The sequence below is a fragment of the Triturus cristatus genome, chromosome 2_1, assembly GCF_964204655.1.
Source record: "Triturus cristatus chromosome 2_1, aTriCri1.1, whole genome shotgun sequence".
NCBI classification, from domain to species: Eukaryota; Metazoa; Chordata; class Amphibia; order Caudata; family Salamandridae; genus Triturus; species Triturus cristatus.
Window position 1 is genome coordinate 1029480601 of NC_140581.1, and position 21457 is coordinate 1029502057.

The window sequence follows — 21457 nt, forward strand, 5'->3', positions numbered from 1 at the left end:
TTTGCCAGTGCTAGGAAAGGACAGGAATGTGCAGTAAATTGTTAAAAATGGCGCATTCCTGACCTTTACCTTTCACACAGCCCATCAAGGTGGTTTATCATGCTGCATGAAAGATTCATAAATGTCCCCGTGGTCTGGATGGATTTACTGTTGAATTTTTACTTCACTTCTCTGGATTACTGCTACAAGTCTTTCATTTTTCTCTATTTCCGGCATGCTGACTGGTACATTTGAGGAGGCTACTATTTGCCTTATGCCAAAGAAAAGGTAAAGTTCCCACATTATGTAAGAATTATCTCCCTATCTCTTGTTAATGTCAACTATAAGCTCTTCGATAAAGTATTAGCATTAGTATTAGACCCATTCTTACTGCAATTAAATGGGAAGGAACAGGTGGGTTTGTGAAGGATAGATTAGCCTCCAACAATACACATCTATTCGTTAATGTTTTGAACACATACTCTTCAGTCAAATACCCTTTAGCAGCCATAACAATTACTGCTGCAAAAGCTTTTGATAGAATTAACTGGGATTGCTTGATTCAGTCTATACGGTGGCATGGGTTTAGGCCTCCATTGATTTTCCTAATTTATTTATTATATGCTTCTCCTTGGTTAATGGACAGACTTCCCCCTGTTTTGCACTGAAATGAGTAGTGCGTAATGGTTGTCCTTTATTGCCATTATTTTTTATCTTGGTGGTAGAACTCTTTCTTTCCCATATCTGATCAACCCATTAATTTCTTGTTCCTATTATGGCGATAAGAAGTTGAAATTTCCTGCCTATGTAGATGATATACTTTTTCTCATTTCAGATTCAGATAGTACCATGCCAGCTCTTCTTATGGAAATCTCAACTTTTTAATTAGTTTCTTTATAGAAAATTAACCCTGAGAAATCTGAGGTACTCCTCTTTAATAGCTATTGATTTAAATTTCCTTTTACTTCCTCTGGATTTCAGTGGAACTCCTCTAAGATTAAATACCTATGTATTTGATTTACATGAAATGAAATGTGTATTTATAAAGAGTTTGATTGCAAGGGGGCATCTTGGCACTGCTGTTATATGAAAGCATGCCAAAGAATCAGGCTAATTTAATGGAAGAAGCATGTTTTTAACACATTTCTAAAGGAGAGGCGATTTGAGCTTTCTTTCAGATCAAGAGGAAAATAATTCCATAGCTTGTACCAGTTATGAAACTTTTACCACCCCAAGAAGCCCGTTTAAACGTGGGAACCACAATGTTTTTCGATGTAGCAGATCGAAGGATTTTAGGGCGAGCATACCAGGTAAACATTCGCTGGCGGTTATCCAGTCCCGAGTTATGCAGGGCTTTGAAAGCAATACAAAGGACCTTAAATTCAATGCGCTTTTTAATAGAGAGACAATGTAACTTGGCTAAGGCCTGAGAGGTCAATTGATGTCTGGGTTTCCACAATAGCAAACACGCTGTCGCATTCTGCAAAATCAGTAGTGTATGGAGGTGTCTTTGCAGCATGTTCAAAAAGAGAGCATTACAGTAATTCAACTTGAACATGACCAGAGTGGTTACAATAGGTTTCTGAAGATCAGTGGGAATAAAAAGACAAACCTTCCTAATGGTCTTCAAGGTGAAAAAGCTGAAGAATTCACCGTATTAACCTGGTCTTCAATGGACAGTTTATTGTCAAACAAGATTCCCAGATTTCCGACTTTCTTCACAGGTGTTGGCAGCATACCTAGTTCATGTTGCCACCCATAGGGAGTCAGAAGGAGATGTCATTGCCTAGGAGAAGAACCTCAGTTTTTTCTGAGCTTAATTTAAGGCAATTGGTTTTCATCCAGTTGTCAATTTTCCGCATATAGCTGTTAAATCTGGCAGCTGCATCGCCCGGGTTGCTGGACACTGAGACAACAATTTGTGTGTCATCAGCATGCAAGATTACTGAGAATCCAAAAGACCTAATGACCCTACCCAGTGGAGTGACAAAGATGAAAAAGGGTGGGACTCAAGGAGGAGCGATGAGGCACCTCACAAGCCAGGGAAAAATGCATCAGAAACAAATCCTTTCATAGCGATGAATTGTTTCCTCTCAAATGAAAATGATTTCAGGAGGGCAAGTGCCTATATTAAAAAAACGGTCCATCAACAGGTCATGATTGCTGCTGAGAGATCTAATAAAATAAGAGCAGCCTAACCTCCCATGTTGAGTGAGGCTCTTGGATCTGAGGCAATGATTACTGCCAACTCAGTACAATGTTTACACCAAAACCAAATTGAGTGGAATCAACTATGTTGTTGGTATCTATAAAAGAGGCCAATTCATGGTTAAAGGCCTTTCCCATTATTTTAGCCAGGAATGGGAGAGGTGAGATAAGGCTATAGCAACTGGGATCGTGAGGGTTAAGATTGTTTTTTTTCAAAACCGAAAGGATATAGGCTCTTTTCTAATCTCTAGGGAAGTAGCCATGATTGATCATTTCATTAAAATGTTAATCAGGTGGGAACTTACGAACACAGGTGCTATATGTATAATTTGTGGAGGACACAGGTCCAGAGGGGAACCTGATTTGATAGAATTGGCTAAAACTAAAACCTGATTGGTGCTAAACAAAAAAAAGAGCACAATATTTCTGAAGTAGTAGGCAAGATATTGCGGGAATCTGAAGCTATCAGCTTATTTGCCGCTAAGGTATTGTAACATTCTGCATTTTAGTAGGAAAGATGCCTGCTAGGGTATTGCAAAAAGCTTGGTTGCAGTTGGTAATATTTTCTCAGGCAGATTGGTAAGTTTCATAACTGTCCTAAAAAGTTCTGTAGAAGAGTTTACCAATACTCTTCCTGATACAGTGCGTATCAACTTAAAAGGGGGATGAGGAAAATGTAATCTTTACTAGCCTCTTGGAATCCATTGTTCCTATCTTGGTGGGCATGCTTGGGTTTGATTAAAATGGTGATGGCCCCTATGTTGTTATACATATTTTCCATGATACCAGTGCATGTTCCTAATGTTTTTTTGAAATGATTCTATACTTTCCAAATTGTATGTAGACATAGAAAATCTAGGGTATCATTATATAAACTGAAGGAAAAAAAATTTGAGGGTGGGGTGAACTTTCTGAATTTCTGTCATTACCATCAAAACTTTAGTTTATGATAGGCAGCTTTATGGCTTCAAACGTGTTCCTACTCATTCTCTCCATTATGACTTGAAATAGAACGGTTACTGTTCCTCCCTTTTACTCCACTGGAGGTTATCTCTTTTACATCTCCTTCCTATTTGACAGCATCTAAACTTTTTAAACATACTTGTCTCTTATAAAATCTTGCCCTTCCTTGGCAACAGTTCTTGAGAAGCTTTTATGCACTCCCCTTTGTGGTATAACAAGTTGATGAAACATCGAAATAAATCATTGTCCTGTAAATCTTGGAGAGACAGGAATATAATTTGGGTCACTGATTTGTTTCAAGGCAATACACCGATCTCATTCTCACAGTTTCAGCAGTCTGTTAAAATACCCAATTCCTTTCAGCCTTGGTTTACCCATTTGATTGAAGCTTCTCAGATCTCTAAATAGAATTTCCCCAGTTAATTTTATAAGGCCCAAATCTAGAACAGAATAACTTTGTGAAGCAGATTTCGGTTTTACTTTTTCAAGTAAATTGAACAAAACAAATTACATGTTACTCCTTACCTTTTGGCTAAATTCTCCCAGAGTATAGATGCTTATTGTCGGTCTTGTAAAACGTAATAGTGATTAAATGCACATGTTGTGCCCACATACTCTCTTTTTTTGGCACAAGTTCTTACAGAAAATCATTGCACTTTTTCACAGTTGTTATCCTTTTAAGATTGTATACCTATTTCTTGGTAGTTTGTTAGATTTGCTACTTGCTTTTTTTCCAACAAATTAGTATTAATTGGAAATGTGCTTTCAAAATTTCCTTTAAAGCTTGGTGGCACAGTATTTGGATAGAGGTTTTATATCGTCTAGTGGATATAAAGTAAACAGTGATTTGTTTTGGTTACCTCTTATGACTTTTGTAGACAATAGTATTAAACAATTACCAGCCACTGACTGTATATTGTCAGAGACCTCAAAACCACCTTGAACTCTCTGATGAAAAATTATATACCTTATTTTTCATATAATTTATTGCTTTAACGGTTAGACTACATTTGACAACCTTTCTTTATGGTCCTGAAATGTATAACTGTATTAATGTTTTACTTAAATATGTTTTCTATTACAGATGATATATTGTACTGTGTACCTTTTTACAATGTAATATATGGTTTTCAATAAAGCCTTTTTGAACACAAAAAATTGCTATACCAAAAACTGAATTATATTTATATCTTTAAATTACTCTTGCAGTGGTACACTGTTCTATATAATACCTAGAGCACAATGTATCTCACCCTTTGAAGCAGTCAGTACCATTAGTTAACACTTTACAGTATTAAGAAAAGCTGTATTTTGTTTTAAGAAAGTGCAGATCTCTCCAAATAAATGTGCAATGAGAATGCCTTTCTTCACTGTGTGCTGACTGTACACTTTCCAATACATTTTCTTGAAAAGCAACTTACCAATTTCCACTGCGCAACAGTTCGAATCCTTCACTGATCTTCTCAAATGGTAAAGTGTGAGTCACCAGCTCGCCCAGATTAAACTTCTTTGCCATGTGATCAGCCACCAGCTGTGGGCCGCAGTCTTTCCGGAATCCTGGACATCAAGAAACATGCCAAGAAATAATGGGCATAGTGATGTGATTCAAAGCCGTACTCTACATATTTGTATCCATCAGGACCACCCCAATGCTATTCCAGTTTAGGAGAGAGTTGAAGTTCCACCCCATTACCGAATCTTACATCACAATGCATTTATCATCCATGACCCAGCATACTCTTTTCTTTCTCGCTGACATTATGCTTTTCTTTTACCATGTACATCCCTCTGCTGCCTTTTGGCTAGGCTCCTGCTATAGAAATACTGCGTATACATAAATTCCTGCTCTTCCCTACACTCTTGGCTACATTGAACTAATGATAATAAATTAATTTTTAAACAGTGAGTGCTGGTGGTGGGCATCAGCACTCGTTTTAGGGGACCAGGACATCATTTTCACCATCTTTTAATGACCCATAAAAAAAATAAGAAGGTGGAAGAGAAAGATAGGAAACAGTGATGAAAGGAGAAAGCAGGAGCAAGCTACAAAGGAAAAACTTGTGCCTCAGGATTTATATTTTTACAAATCAAACACTACTTCCAAAGTGGTAGAGGCCTGATAAGCTTCTGGGCAGCGCTAATTTCGAGTGAGGTTTTATTACTTCCATCGATATATTGTAATGCTGTAAAGCTATGCAGTTTTTCTTTTTTTCAGCAAATGTCAATGGACAGGTTTGCATAGGTTATCATGAACTAAGGGAGATCCTTGAAAAATGAGGCCTTCTAGGCTTGAATAGTCTCAATCCTGATAATAAATTGCGGCAAAAATGAAGAAAAATGGGACAGCCTCACTAATGACAAAGTCGCACTGTATGTAAGGTGCTGCTCAAATAGCTTCTTGGTGGAATTTAGCACCACTTGGGTTTCAGTAACATGGTCCATATGATTGCCAGGCTTACTTTGAAGTTTTACAGAGGTCTACATTAATTAAATGGAATTGTTTGTTGTCAGTTATACCACAGCTGAAACAACTGATCCCTTCATTTAGGCTGGTGTTTTGACTTTTTTAATTATAAAAAGAGTTACACTATGGGGCTGATTATAATGTGGCCCGTAAAGGCTTCGACCTGTGGCTGGAGCCTTCAGGGCTGCATTGTAATGGCCCGTTCGGTTTACTTTCCGACCGCCTCGTTATGATTGAGGTGGTCGGAAAGTAAACCAGCTGGTCATTCTGGGAGGCTTCCGACTGGCTCGGAGAATCCGTCAGTCAGTCGGAAGCTGGCCTGAAATCTCAAGAGCGTGCCTTTCTGCCCTTTAGATTACAATGCACGGTTTCCGACATGGTTTCCATGCCAGCGTGCCCGACATGGAAACCATGTCGGAAAGCATGTTTAGGGGCCCACAGCAGCGCCCCCTTAGGTGCACAGCCTCCTGTTGAAGGCAGAGGGAGCACCTTTGGTACCCCCCTGTTGATTCCTGCACCTTGTGGCAGTCACCTTGCGGTGCCTTCCACGGGGTGAAGGAATTACCTGCACCTCCCTTTTCTCAACAGGAGCTTGTGTTACGGCTGGTTTACTGCCATAACACAAGCTCCCATTGGGGAAAGGGGAAATGCGACCGAATAGTGTTTGATCGCATTGTAATGGGCCTGTCGGGACCACCGACCAGGTGTCAGTTGGTCCCAGGACCGAGTCACGAAATCAGCCACATAGTGTCTAACTTTCTTGGCGATACTTTACACCCAGATATGAGGCAAAAGCTTGCAGAAATGTTATTTCCACAAATAATGTGCTTTTTTATGAATTAATAATTCTGTGTTTAAGGGTAAGACTGTGCAGAAACATTATTTTCATATCACAGTATGACTGCTGGATTTCACATGGCTCTTGAAAGTTGACAACCCTTGCATGTTGATTAAAGGTACAAGTGAGGAAAGCTAGCCAGCACTAGGTGAATATAGAGTGGATTATAAATATTGTAAGGTGATTGGTTACATAAAGTTGTGCTGTGTATGGTATATTTTTGACAAAATGTCCTGTACGTTAGGAGTGTGTGAAGATGTAAGCCACGTGAACTGTAGGTTTTTATGGTACTTTTAAAGTTTACAGGCATGATGGCGCTTGCAAAGATTTATTTAGAAAAAGAAAAAATAAAGAGCAGATTCAAAGGCAGCATCTGGACCGGTTCTGTTTGCCAGGCAACCTCCATCAGAAAATACCCAGGTCCCTTGCACTGTCCAGTGTCGTATCAGGACCCACCTAACTCCCGTCTAAATTTTCACCATATCTCCCTAATAATATTTCAAATTGCATGATGTTCTCACTGTTTATGGAAAGAATATCCTGCAGTTGAGAAACAGCTCAACTGTACAGAACAGTGTGTGGAACCTTCAATTAAATGAAGAGGGCCAAACCCATGAATCATTTTTGTGCTTTAGCTGGGATGAAGTTTCTGACTTTACATGATTTCTCGGGTGAAGTTTTTCTCTTTGCAGAGTCCTAATGTACATATAACAGCCTGAGTCATAGATAGGTAACTATGGACTTTGGTGGTTTGCATTCACAATGATTTATGTATTTTTCATTGACAACTTCATGTAATTTGACCCTCTATCGGAAAAATAGAAACCATGTGTCTTCTCTGTCCTTCAACCCTCCATTTTAGGTGATGGGGGCTCCTGGACAAAGCTCTCCAGGTCAACGCTCTAACATCGATTACTGCCACACTCTATTTTCTATTTGGTCTCCAGCTCTGTCTCTTTTATAATTGCACACTTATGTTGCACCAAGACTGTTTTTCCATTGATTTTGCTGCCATCACTTATATGTGAAAAGGTCCTAGGCATTGATTTCCATAATATCATGAAAGAAATGAATCTATATTTCTCCACTGAAGGTAGTGGATTGATCTTCGCCAATGCTTAGTTTTATGTCTTTTATCATATGTACTCAGATGAACATTCTGGAATGAACATATGACTATTTGTAATACCATTATCTAGATTGAGAACATTTTGCCCCATAGAGTTAATATAAGTGATACTGACTACCTACTACGTAATAATGTAATCAGTCACTATTTTTTATTTAATTGTGGCTATATCTTCCATCTTACTTCTCAGCATTATTCATAAATATTTTTTAATATTGCGTGACCTATTATAACTCCAATTTTCAATTATCTCCATAAAGTAACTCTTGCTGAGTTTAGGTTATAATTGGACAATTCGCCAAACTCACACACAAGTTTGCCAAATTTGGTTGTGTATTCTATAGTAGTTCTCAAAACAAATAGCAGATCATCTCTGTCTAAAAATCTGTAAAAAATATACTATCTATTTTTACTCAGCAAATACTTGGATTTTCTCTTATACCATAAGCTAGGGGTTCAACTACGGAACACTCATAAAATCTTGAGTAGAAATTTCCAACTTACTCTGTTGAAAGCTTTTTCCACACAAAAGGTTAACAATAACATTTCTAGTTGGACCTTCTATATTTATTTATTGGTGTTAAAATAGTATCAATGTGCATATTACTCTACAGTCCTTTAGTGCTGCCCATTTGTTAAGGATTGATCAAGCTACTAATTTCTAATTGTGTTGTGAGAATTCTCTTCACAATTTTACGATCCACATCGAAGAGTACAAAATAACTTTAGATTGAACAGTCTAGATAACTCCTCCCCCGCCTTATGAATCTCATTGATAATAATTTTGGGCATAGGAATGTAACTATACAAGTTGGTCTTTTCTGGAAGTAGATGGTCAGAGAATTCCTGATAAAATTGCTTGATAAGCCAGCAAGCAAGAAAGAAGAAAATAGAGGAAATAATAAAGAAGAAACTGAAGGATTTATAACAATATAATAGATACCTTACAGATTATTTTCAAAGGGGCCAATTTTTACATGGAAAAACATAATAAATGAAACAATATTACATAGTATCCCAGATCATCTAAAAGTTAATAAATAGTAAAAGTTTTAAAATATTCAATCACAGTAATATCAGTGGTAATTTCTTTAGAGAGGAAGGAAGTCAAGAGCAGCCACAATTTATCTCTCTTAATGAACAATTAGAAATAGTGTATGTTATTCTGTGATCTTGGCAAAGCATAGTACAGTTTTTGATATAAGCAATTTTCCTGATATTCTTCCAATTGGATGTAATTGCCTGTAGAATGATAGCAATACAGGTTAACTAATTTCCCTGTTAACAAGTTTGTGGCCTAAATGTTGAAAAAATAGCCAGGAATGTGTGTTTCCATGAAATAATAAGTTTAACAGAACACATACCTCTAATCTTATCCCAAACTTGTTTTGAGAACAGTCTAAACTTTATATAGTCAAAAAATGTATATCATTTGTTATTATTTGCTTCATTGAAAGAGCAACATTTGTTTTTCTTTAGATAGTTTCATCTTGTAAAGAGAACATGGAGTTAAAAAGATATCTATTATAAAAGAAGTATAATGTGTGTGTGGTGCTTGCAGAATGAGAGACTGAAATAATTTTAGAACCTTTTTTCCAATTAGATAACATAAAACAATTCTCAAGTATTTTTCCTATAATAATTCAATGTAATGTTTTTGGTTTATCACTGTTCCATTATGTAAAGTTCTTATAAATATAGGAAGCTTTACCTTCTACAGAAATGTTGTTAGTCTGAACAGAGGTTGCAACATCCTCAAGATCTATTACAGAACCTTCAGTAATATTCAGTTTAATAGTTGCTATGCGAAAATTGTATTTACAACCAAAAGAATTTGGGAGAATAAACTTATATTACATATCTTGAAATGTAAAAAATAGATTATTAATAATTAAAATACTCTTATTTAAACAGAGAGAAAGTATATGACCCTGGGTTGCTGAGGAGTGGTGCTAAAGCATATTACTTGGCATGGCCTATGTTTTTCAATATGCAGTTTATAGTTGGAGGCTATAGAGTATGATGACAAAAGACCTGTCTGGTTTAGACATGTATGTAATATACCATCAGCATAGGCTGTAGTTTTAACCTTTACAGCTTTTTGTTTTTTATAATCAGTGAAAGTGTTGGATCTGCTATTTGTGTGAAAAAAGGGTTGTAGCAAATTAAAAAGTAATGAGGAGAGGGGACAACCCAGTCTAGTACCTTTTATAAGGTACATATAATACCACAGTATTCCATTGACAAAAACTGAGGTCTTGGGCCCGGAAAAATGTAGTCTTTTCAACATAAGAGTTAGAGCCACCAATGGAGCCATGTGTTTTGAAGCACTGTGAATGACATTTATAAAGGCCCTTGATTAACCTGCAATATTTCTACCCTTAACAAACTCATAATGTTGCATGCCTGTTAGATGAGGAATATAGATGGAGGAATACACATTAGTAAAAAGCACTGTAATTTTGCCAAAAATGGTACAATCTGTATTAAGAAGAGAAGTAGGTCTATAACATTTACAGGTAGGACAATCTTTAAGGTATGTATCATAAGATTATTTCTAAAAATGAGCCACATGCATCTCACTTTAAAAGGAAATGTGGAAAGAGCATCATGAGCTTAGGCACCAGAGCTCTTGTGAATTCAGAGAAAACTCACAAAAAGGCAATCTGGGGTGGGAGCGTTAACTTCTGAAAAAATAGCAATAGCTTCATATATCTGTTTAATTTCTATATCCTGTTCTAGAGAGTATAAGTCTCATAGCTGCTGGAAGTTTCGATACAGAGTTGAAGAAGTTACACGAGGTTTCAAAATACATATGATATCTTCAATTTTGTTAATATCAAATAATTCTATTGCAAATCATTGAAATGCATTTATAAATTAATTATCTCAGTGTTGTTCAAACAAAATATGCCCACCTTCAATGGCAAGCTACCAACTGTCCACACATAAGATATATATAAACACAACATTTGAGTCAACAAACACAGAATATGCAAGCAGAGAGTTATGCATGAGACATTCAAAAAGGCAAAAAGTTCAGTAAGACAAGCAGTTTCTATGCTTGTGCCTCTTTCGTTAATTGGGCTCATCTTCAGAAAAACCATGCAAACACAGCCAACACGTTTCGCCCAATCATGTGCTTCCTCACGGCTTCAAACATGCAAAGGACGCATGTACATATATGTTCTTTAAACATAATAAGTAATCAGTGCATGGAGTGTGTACATACATGAGGTAAAGTAAAACACACCATCAAAAAACATAATTAAATACACACTTATTACAATAAAGACAAATTACTTCTAAAACATTAAACACAGGTCAATTGGTCTTGAGGCTTGACACAGCAAGTTATAAGCACATCAATACACACATATACTGCAATAATTCATATGCCCTAATACATGAGCTTCACTAGCGAAGAGTTAGAAGGCACAAACTAAAAACGAGTGACAAGCCATCTACCAATATGGATATCTATAAAAAGAAATAAGAGCAAGGAAGCACAAGACAGAAAATTGAGAAAATCCTCATTCAAGTCCTGCAAATTAGTGAACGTACAAAGTATGTTGGCAACGGTGAGGGACGTTTGTGAGACAGGCTCAGAAAGTAATACTCACAGCTAAGGGTGTCAGAATTGCTCAAAAATAAACTCATAAGGGGGTGAAAAAGACATCAAAGCAATAAACCAAAATAAAGTATTAGTACAGTAAACTTTGTGATAAGATAGTGGAACACACACCTTCAGAGTACAAGGTGAGCAGCAATAAGACCAAAGTCATACTAAAGACTTTAAAGCAATAAGTCAATGATAGTAATAAATACAATAAACTTTGTGACAAGGTAGTAGAACACCCACCCTCAGAGTATAAGAAGGATAGCAATAAGACCAGCGTCTCACCGAAAATGTATAGGACTGTATACTTGGCGAGTCTGAAAAAAACAACATCGCAAAGGGACAATTACTTGTCGAGAATGCACTAGAATGTAAAAACAGGCGTTGTCTAAGTGATATAAGTACATCTCAGAATCCCAAAAATCAGTAGCACCAATCAGTTTTGGATGTCATAACCCAAAATTAAGGATTTCAGTAATCTAAGCGTCAGAGAGACTAGACATGTTACACCATCTCACGGCGGTGATCTCAGAAAAGTATAACTTGATACAGAAACCTCAGGCCCCAAGTGAAAAGTATCACAAAAGGAAAATGGTGCCTTCTAATACAGCTCAAACTAGATTATGTTGTCAATGTTGGAAGATAATCGGGTCCAAAGGCTCAGAGTCCAATGGGCAATGATAGCACCAAATTGGACAATGGTGACAGTATCTAATATGCCGTGGGTTGACAGTAGTAAAGAGATCAAGTTGAAATGTGCTTAACTCTGCTTGTATATTCTGTGTTTGTTGCCTGTCATTTTATGTTTAAATTTAAGCTACAAGGATTTCCAAAATTGTACATCGATTCCGTTATGACCATAACCATTTAGAATTCAAAAGATTACCTAATCCTATTGAACATCTTCATAATAGCCTCTGCCTTCAGGTGTTCCTCTTCTTCCATTTTTTGTTGATCTCGTTTTTGCTGGCCTTAGGCTTCTGAGCACTCGATCACTGCTAACCAGTGCTAAAGTGCTTGTTCTCTCCCCTCTAAACATTGTAAAATGGCTTATACCCATTTGTCATATAAATTTATTTGTAAGTCCCTTGTAAAGTTGTACTACATGCACCCGGAGCCTGAATATTAAATGCTACTAGTAGGCTACTTATTGTACAACCCACTTAAGTAGCCCTTTAAACATCTCAGGATACCCATTGCAGTTTATGTGTAGAGTTTTAAACTGTCATTTCAACCTAGCAAAATAAACCTTTTTCCAGGCTCAAATCTTCCTTTTAAATACATTTGTCACTTCTAGGGTACAGCACGAACAGAGCAGAGGGCAGGGTGCAGTTTATTTAAAAATTTGCACATGGACTTTTAAGTTTCAAATGTCCTGGTAGAAAGAAATCTTACATTCACTTTTCATTACTGCAAGGCCTATGTCTTCCATAGTATAACATTGGGTTTCCTTACTACATTTAATAAGGGTTAACTTTTAATTGGTAGCAGGTGGGAATATCGAGTTTGGTGTCTATACAAATGTATTTAAAAGCCCTCTTTAATAATAAATTCGGATTTTTTATCACATTTTTGAAAGTGCCACTTTACAAAGTTGGCATTTTCCTCTCCCAACCATTTAATGTTTGCTGCCTGTATCCTGGGCCACATGACTAGATGCAGTTGGCAGTTGGTTTTTGTGTATTGCTCCCACACAATGAGACAAAGGGAAGCTAGGTGTTGGCAGGATGAGTCACCATGTGTCAAACAGTGGTAGTAGTTTTTCACCTAAATGACTTGCACATCACAAAGGCCCTGCCTGAGCACTCTCTCAAAGGGGTTTGACACTTATCTATTGTGACTGCAGACAGTCTGAGACCACAGCAAGGAGACAGGGAATCCCCAGCAACCCTGGGGGTTGGAAACCTCTAGTAGCTTCCCCTACTTCAAATTGGGCACCAGGTATAAATATTGGACCTGGCACTCCGACTCTTCAGTACACATCTGGGCATGTGGAAGAAAATTACTGCTGTGCTGCTCTGTAAGAAGGACTGCCACTGTGCTGCCCTGCTCTATTGCTACCCTGCTGCCCTGATCAGCTGCCCGAGTGAAGTACTAAACTTGCATCTTGAACCAGGACCACCAGAGTGACTCCAAGGGTTAGATAGCTGGCCTACTGATCAGACACCTCAGGGACAGTAGATGCTTTCTGCATCCCCTAACCAGCACCTAGACTCTGCCAACTGAGAGTTCTACCCTCCCCCCCAAGTGGTACCATCCCAGTCCTGGGCCCTTGGAAGTGAGCCTGAAGGTGCTTACCAGCCACAACTAGGGTCCCAGCAGAACCAATGCATCAGAGCTGCAGGTCAAAGCATCGCTGACCAGAAACTTCGCACTGGAGCTGCTGCATGACCCATCTCCTCAACAAACTCTACATCAGGACCTCTGTATGGTTCTTCTCTGGTACAGGACTTTGTGTCACCACATGCAGCCTATCAAGGACCGCTGCTGCGTGATGCATCATTGACGCAGACCCTAGTATCTAATGCCCTCGTCAACAGCATCCTTGACAACGATGCAGGACTCCACATCACAAGCCCCACAGCTTTTTAAAAAACCAGCCAGTGCATGATGCATCTAGACGCAGGACTTCGCATCGCAAGCCCCTCATTGATGGCCTCCTGGATGAGGACGCAAGACCTCACATCACAGCTTCACAGCTCCTAGGAATCGTCGCTGTGTGACGCATCCTCAACACCGGACTACACAACCAGGATTTAAGGTACTCTTGTTCAGTGGGGCTGACTGGGTCCCTTTAGCCATCCTGCACTCCATTGTGTTCTTCTGGTACTTGTGACTTAGTCCTAGTCCAGCATGATCAGATATCCACTTTTGGCACTTTTTCTCACTTAAATCTTTAAAATTGCATATCTCTGTTTCTACTGATTACATTTATGTTGGTTTGGAATCAAATTATTTATAAAATTTTACTCTGGGATTTTCTTGTGTTGGTTTTCACTTTATTGCTATTTGAAGTGCTGCATAAATACTTTACAAAGCACCTCTAGGTGAAATCAGATTGCTTTCGTACAAAGCTACCAGAGTTAAGCACAAGTTAATTTAGGGTTTGCTTGTGTTTTACCCTGACGGAGGATGTGGTTGTTGTTTAAGGAGGGTTTACCCCCCTCAAACAGTAACCCGATTTCTAACAATCTAGAGTTTAGATCTCCATATAAAGTCTTGCTTAACTTCATCTGTTAATTCTGAATTTCAAAATTGGTTAGACAATTCTCAGTTTTACTGCCATCACTTGACTGATTTTCTGAGTATAGTAATTAGTACAATCTTTCAAAAATGTGCTGTATTTTTGCTAAGTCTGTTAATATTTTATTAAAGGTCTCAAATGCTAGTGATGATTCTATAATCTTGTTAGGCTAATAATTTAACTATTTGTTCACCTCCTTCCTAGGACTTTTGTTAATTTTTATTTATAGCACATTCTGCCTTTTGATCAAAAGCAAAATGTAATTTAAATCTGATCTTCTTTATGTTTTGTAGGCATTTAATAGCTTCAGTGCTACGGGCATGTTAAACACGTCCTAAACAATCTCTAAGGTGCTAAGGAAATGTCCAACACAACTTAGCATTGAAGGCAGGAAATATTGCGACTACATTCTTTCCTATGGGCCTCCAGGCCCATAGGTGGGAATGGTCATACATAGCCTCAATTGTGATTACCTAAATGGTATACAGAAATTATGTAATGCAAAGGCAAGGGTGCCCGGGGGCCTAAGGCCCCCCTGAGCTGCCCCTAACACAAAATAAGTGCACATGTAAGGCACACACATACCCTAGGGGGCTGTGTGTACCACATGGCACTTTGAAAAATGCAGTTTTGTGCATTTTTTAAAGTATGCACACATTAGCATCAACTTGAAGTTGAGCTAATTAGCGTTTCCTAAATGCACAGTTCACATTTAGAAAAGGCGTCTTTAATTTAAAATGCTTTAGGGAATCGCAAATTGAGATTCCCAATTTCCATTTGCAATTTAGGTAATCACAAGAAATTGCGATTACCTGAATTGCGAATTTAAATAAGTTTCATGCATTAGGGAAGGCCATTTTACGCAAATGGCCGATTTTTGCGAATCGTACAGTTTGCGATTGTGAAATACCTTGATGCATGTGCCCCTAAGCACAAAATTTCAATAGGAGAGGTTTCACTGAAACGGGAACCATCTTGTCTTTCCAATGATATATCTAGATCCCTGTTTGTGGTACTCTGCAGGAGTGTGACCCAGAGCAGAGATCCACCCATAACACCCCAAAGAGGGAGGGAAAGGCCCCCAGGCATGGGCAAGCACTGCTCTCCAAAATAAAAATAAAAATCAGCATAGGGTGGTAACGGGGAGGGGTATCCACAATTGCCACCGTGGAGTGGGGGAGAGAAAGCTCACTGGACACCAGGGTAGAAAGTTAGACAAAAGTATAGTTGTGGGCATTTGCAATGGCATCAGGCCTTGAACCGGATCCAAAATGTCCCCAACAGTTTTTCTACATTTCCTAAAGGTTATATTTGGGATTTACCCCAAACGTCCCCTACTGGGAAGAAAGCGCGCTGGACACCAGGGAGTAAAGGTAAAACATTTAAGAAGTGGGCAACTCAGTGTAGCATCTGGCATGCCCTCTGGCTAATATAACCAAATAGTTTTTCTGCTCTCCCTGGGAGGCAGTTTGGGAGGTTCACTGCAGTATACACCAAGGGGATCAGAAAGCCCACTAGACATCAGAGAATAGGAGTAAAAAAAGAAGGCATGGGGCAGTCCACCCAGGCTTTGGCCCATGCTCCCTTCATGCATATGCTCCTGCATTTTCCCCCTCCATCTAGGCCTGAGGAGCAGCAAGCACATTGAACACTAGGCAAAAGGGTCACACAAAAAAAGGGTGAAGGTGGAGGTGGCCTGACATGGCATTGGGCCATGCCTCCACCCCAGAATCGGCCAAATATCCCCTCTGGGTGGCGGAAACCCACTAGACACAATGAATTATTATTATTTTGTTAAAAATAAATATTGGGGTATTAGGCATCGGCCCTGATCCTCATAGGCTCAACAGTCTTTGTGGCCTACTTCCAGAGGTGAGGATGGGAGTAAACACTAGCAATATGTTTTTCACAAAACAATTATGGAGGAGTATGGAGTGGGGTAGGTGAACCCATGATTGGGCCTATGCCCCATTTCTAAACAGTCTTCTTGCCTCTATGAGAACTAGAACATCCCCATCCAGATAGCGAGCAAGAGGAAATTTGGTTTTGTTTGGTTGTATTTTTCACATAGTTACTGGCAGAGAAGGAGTAAATCCCATTTTCCTAATAAGTGTCATAGTGAATAGGCAGACTATTCTGGCCCTGGCTCAGCCAGTCACCAGGGAGCCCTACAAGCCCTGGGCATTTATGAAAACTAGACACCCAGAAGAGTCCAGGGAGGTGTGACTTGTGTGGATACCACAAAGTATTCTTACCCAGAATGCATTGAAAACAATAAACTTTGGTATAAACACGCATTTTCCACTCATTTCACATGTGGCTGGGTTTAGTGCCCATGACAGAAACAAATGAAAACTCTGACCAAATGAATTCAGTATGGTGTTCGCATGGTCCTTGGTTCGTTCCTCTACCTGGGCACCTTTAGAATGCCGAGGACGTAGGAAAAAAGAATACAAATGTGGCCTTGATACCTGTGTGTAAAGAAAATGAAGGCTTAAGTGTGCTGTACTCCTAATGTAAAAAAAAAAAAGGCTTTGCGTTCTTGCACGAAAAGCAAGTGATTGATTTCTTATGTGAAGTTGCATCTTAAGACTGATATTTTAGCAGGTTTCTCCAGCTTTGGATATGATTTATCATTTAAGATTAAGCTCATACATAAACTCTACATGGGCATTTGTGATCAGGTTCAGAGATGGTTCTCCTCTTTACTAACCAATAATCCTCAATGGTAGAAATTGGCAACCATACCTCATGGAGTCTAACTATGCCTTGTGGCCTGCCGCCGAGGTGCATTATAACTCCCAGCTTGTATCTGGAGCAACTGAGCTCTATGTTGAAGTAATTGCGAGACTCCATACACCAGTATGCAAATAACAGCCAACTATGCTACCAGATGTTACAATTTGAGTATGTAAGTAAATCGAGCTGATATAATGTTTAGATGGTATTACGTTTGAAAAGTACAGATGTAGGTGAAATGTGTCAGCTGCATCAGAATGGCTATATTTAATGTTTAAATCCATCTGGGTGCACTGCTGCACAAGTAAACCTGCTGGGGAAGAGCAACATCAAAATAAAGAATTTAGTGGAGATGGGCAACATAGTTAGGTTTGTACTCAACAGCAGAGCAACATATAACATCGTGAGTGCTTCCAAAAATGACAAGATCTAAACAAAGCCACGTCTGTCACCATACAGAACCAGGGGTTTCAAACGAGTCATCAAGTCCCCAGTGACAAACTTGGGTAAAGTCAATAAAAGCTTCCAATCCAGCTTCACATTGCTCCAGGAAGAAATACGCATACCGAAGAATGAGATGCCTGCCCCTTGCTCCCTCAGCAACAGTATTATGTACAATTAATTACTCTGCTACGTTTAATATTCAACTTTCTCTCAAGATAAATATTAACATGCACATTTCTAACACTATTTAAAAGACTATGTAAACCTAAGGACACACAGACTACATTCCACATCAATGAGGCAATGCACACATGAAGCAAACTCATTGAGGGTTGTCTTTCCAGCTACAGCAACAAGTTGAAGAGGAGTTTTAAAGTCTAATGACTCCAGGCTTTATTGAGCCCACTAATGGCCCCTCCATGGGCTTCACCCATAGCAGCTGTTTCAAAAAAGGAACAAATAGGATATTTAACTGTGTGGTCATAAGAGTTAATAACATGGCCACTGAGCGAGAAAGACATCCAGGTCCCCACATTAGCAGTACCAGAATTTGCAGCTGGAACTCCTATAAGTGCTCAAGTGTGGAGAATTTGAATGGTGGGTGTGAGTCTACACTCTAAATGTACACAAATTACGTTGCTTCTGGGGAATACATTGAATACTTTAATTGTGACCCACACACTGTACTCATGGATGAAGCCAGTCTGGCGGGGCTGAGTGCAAATCTAGTACAGAACAAAATGAGTCGAGAGTCAGTTGAGGTAATGATTACATACACCAGCAGAGGCCTAACAGATATAAAGCTTGGAAAGACCCAGCTGGATCAAAGAAGAGATATATTAAATCCTATATACTCCTGCTCTCTCAGCAGCTTATTACACATGGTGTGAGTGATATTGCAGCAAAAGCATATTGAATGGAGGCTTATTGATTGAGCATGAGTGCCTTAAGCTACTTTAGAATGGCATATTCCTCTTGTATAAAAAAACAACAAGTTTGTGAGGAGCCGTTTTATTCATCTATATGCTTGGTGTTTTGAGGAGCAGAAGAGTCCACTTATCGCGTCATATTTCTTGCTTGTAAATTGGTCCTCTGGCACAGGTTTTGATTATAAATTGGGAACATTTCTAAATGTACACTGGTGAATGCCACATATATGTTTGTTGAATAGATGGCCTTGGGAGTCTGGCAAACAACATGATATAATTCAATGTATTTCATTAGATGAAAAGAAACATCCTCTTCTAGAATGGATCCATGGTTGAGACCACTGTAGTGGGAGGAATAAATCCTATGACAACATTTTGTAAATTCTACAAAATCGTTTTGCCCGAGACATGTAACACAAAACAGGAGGATGATATTCAGCAAGGACCATTTATTTGCACCATAAATCAATGCAGTGGTCATGGTCCTAGGTCTTTAGGTGTTCACATTCTCTAAAATCATTTCACATATTCAAACCAATTACGTGTCTCGCACAATCAACTCAGGGATCATTGCATGGCTTATAGCCTTAAACTACGCACTGTGGCGTTTGCAAGATTGCAAATTCTGTTTCTAATAAAATAAAGTATATGAACTTTAAAAGATCTCTGAATCTTGGTCAGCTAAACAGTGGCAATAAATCCAACTTAAAATAGCCACTCATCGGATCCACATGTGTGTAGTAAGATAAGCGTACGCCGTAGTACAAACAAAGCTTTTTATTTTTATGGGCAGTATCTCTGTTATTGTAGGAATCCCTAATATCCTCCCTGAAGTAAGTGAGGATATGGGCTCCTCATTTATATCCCACAACCATTTTCTCTGATGCAGGCTTGGGTGTCTTGTAGTCAGTAAGGGCTGCCGCAAGACACATTTTGATTTGCTGCCAGCAAATCTCATCATGTAAATTTGCAGATTCACTTAGAATTCATAGGCATTGCAACAGATGACGAAAAAAATGATTCTTCATCTAAATGGAGTTGTTTAGTTTTAAAATTGAAACCACAAATCTCCATGGATCGCAACTGTAAAGTATCTGCAAAATAATGGTCAAGATGTCTATATAATTTAACCCTTTGAAGCATGACAACGTTTTATTGAAGCAAATATCTCTAAACCTACAAAAGGTTATATTCTTGGTAAAGGTCTAGTTACATGCCAAGTTTATTGCAATTATGTTCATCAGTTTTTGTTGTCATCAATTGTAGGAAAGTTCTCTTGTATTGTCACAGTCCCCCACTTTTTGCTCCAATGTTCATAGTTATGACTCTGACACAGGAGCATGCTGCCCCGACCCCAGTGCCAGTGCTCTCTCCCTAAAACTGATATGTGTATATTGGCATCCCTAATCGACAAGGACTTTACCACCCTTATAAGTCCCTAGTATATGGTGTCAGGGATACCCAGGGCATGGGTGGTAAAGGGGTCCCCAGGGTCTGCAGCACTGTTAGTGCCACCCTGAGTGACCCAAGTAAACTACTGACAGCAGGTCCCCATTTTCCCCCCCTTTTTCCCCCGCTTTTTTGGCTAATAGAAATTGGTCCTACTTTCCCCCTGATGTGCAATTTACTCTCGCCCTACATTTAGGTGGCCACACCGGGTTTGAATCATATCCGCTACCTTCTAAGCTGCGTAGGAGAGATATAGTGTTGATGTTAACTACCAACATTGATGTGTTTTAAGTTTCTTAGTCAATTCTTTCTATTCTGTAGGATTGCCCCATTCTATTCCCCCATCATGAGGAAGATCCGCGTGGCTGAGGTTGAAGTTTCCCTCTTTTGCCATTAGCCCGGATCGAAACGTCGATGCCATCCCCCATCTAACCTGGACCATTCATTCCCTGCCATCCCCCTTCCAACTAAAGGAGATATATCCCTTGGACTTTTAAAAGTTATGTGAACTAAAGTGCACATATTTACATTGTGTTTGGCCATGTTACCAAGACTGTTTATTTGTTATCAGTCCCATGCAGAGTTTTGTAATTGATATGCCCCTTGATTTCCTTTTTGGAATTCCTTCCCCTTTTGGATTTCCTTTCAACTCTTTACACTCTCGAGCAACCTCTTGCAAGTTCCTTTTGGAGCAACCCATTCTCCTTTTTTCTGACATTATCAGGTTTCCGAACCTAGTTTTCCTAACAAAATAAATACATATTGTTTTGAAGTAATTGTCTGTTGCACATAATATATTCTCAAATGATAATTGTTTCATGTAACAGTGAGCTAATTATTGTAAGCTCAAAAATGTTGAGTGATTAGTGTTTTTTTTAAAGTAATTTTCTTTGAGAAATTGGTTCAGGACCACTGTTCTTTGTACCCTTCTGATATGCATCAGGACTGACTACCAGTGGAGGAAACAGCCCTCTTTCTGCCCAGGCACATTTGCACCCAGTCAGGTGAGAAATTAGATAATGAAGGAGGTGTACTCCCCCGGAAAGCTAGCCAAATCTCCAGGGTGGGTAACCCGGCCTGTACACTAAAAGAAGAGTTCTGACATTTTTAGAAGTGGCAGAATAGAGGGCTGTGGGTAGAAAAGGTGACCTATGCCCCTGGATGTGGTCACCTCAGGGGTGAATTAGCCGCTGGGGCAAGCAGCCCATTGACTACTTGCAACCACACCTCTAGTGCCCCTAAATCTAGGGTTTAAGTGCTACCCCTGACACTAGAACCTCAGTTCTGAACCATCAAAGAGGGACTGAGAAGAGACCTATGTCTGCGACAACAGGACATGCACAAAGCAAAAAAGAGGACAATCTGCACCTGTAGCAAAGCTCCTGGAACTGCCTTATCGAGACTAGTCCTAGGTGAACTTTCATTTCCCCCAGACAGAGGGACCCTTGTGGG

At 39.1% G+C, this 21457-nt stretch overlaps 1 protein-coding gene across 2 annotated transcripts in view; it reads right to left on the reverse strand.

The window, feature by feature from the left end:
- The window catches only part of LOC146866271 (alcohol dehydrogenase 1-like), a 306192-nt gene that overhangs the window by 69387 nt on the left and 215348 nt on the right, over positions 1 to 21457 (reverse strand). Inside the window, exons 8-9 of one of the 2 annotated variants that reach the window (XR_014970817.1) lie at positions 11444 to 11517; positions 4572 to 4707 (exon numbers count right to left, since the gene is read on the reverse strand). Coding sequence is in view for 1 of the 2 variants with exons in the window: in XM_085635185.1 (XP_085491311.1) it covers positions 4572 to 4707 (136 nt within the window). In the remaining variant the exon portion in view is untranslated. The remainder of the gene's footprint in view (positions 1 to 4571; positions 4708 to 11443; positions 11518 to 21457) is intronic. The other variant, XM_085635185.1, reaches the window with a different exon arrangement.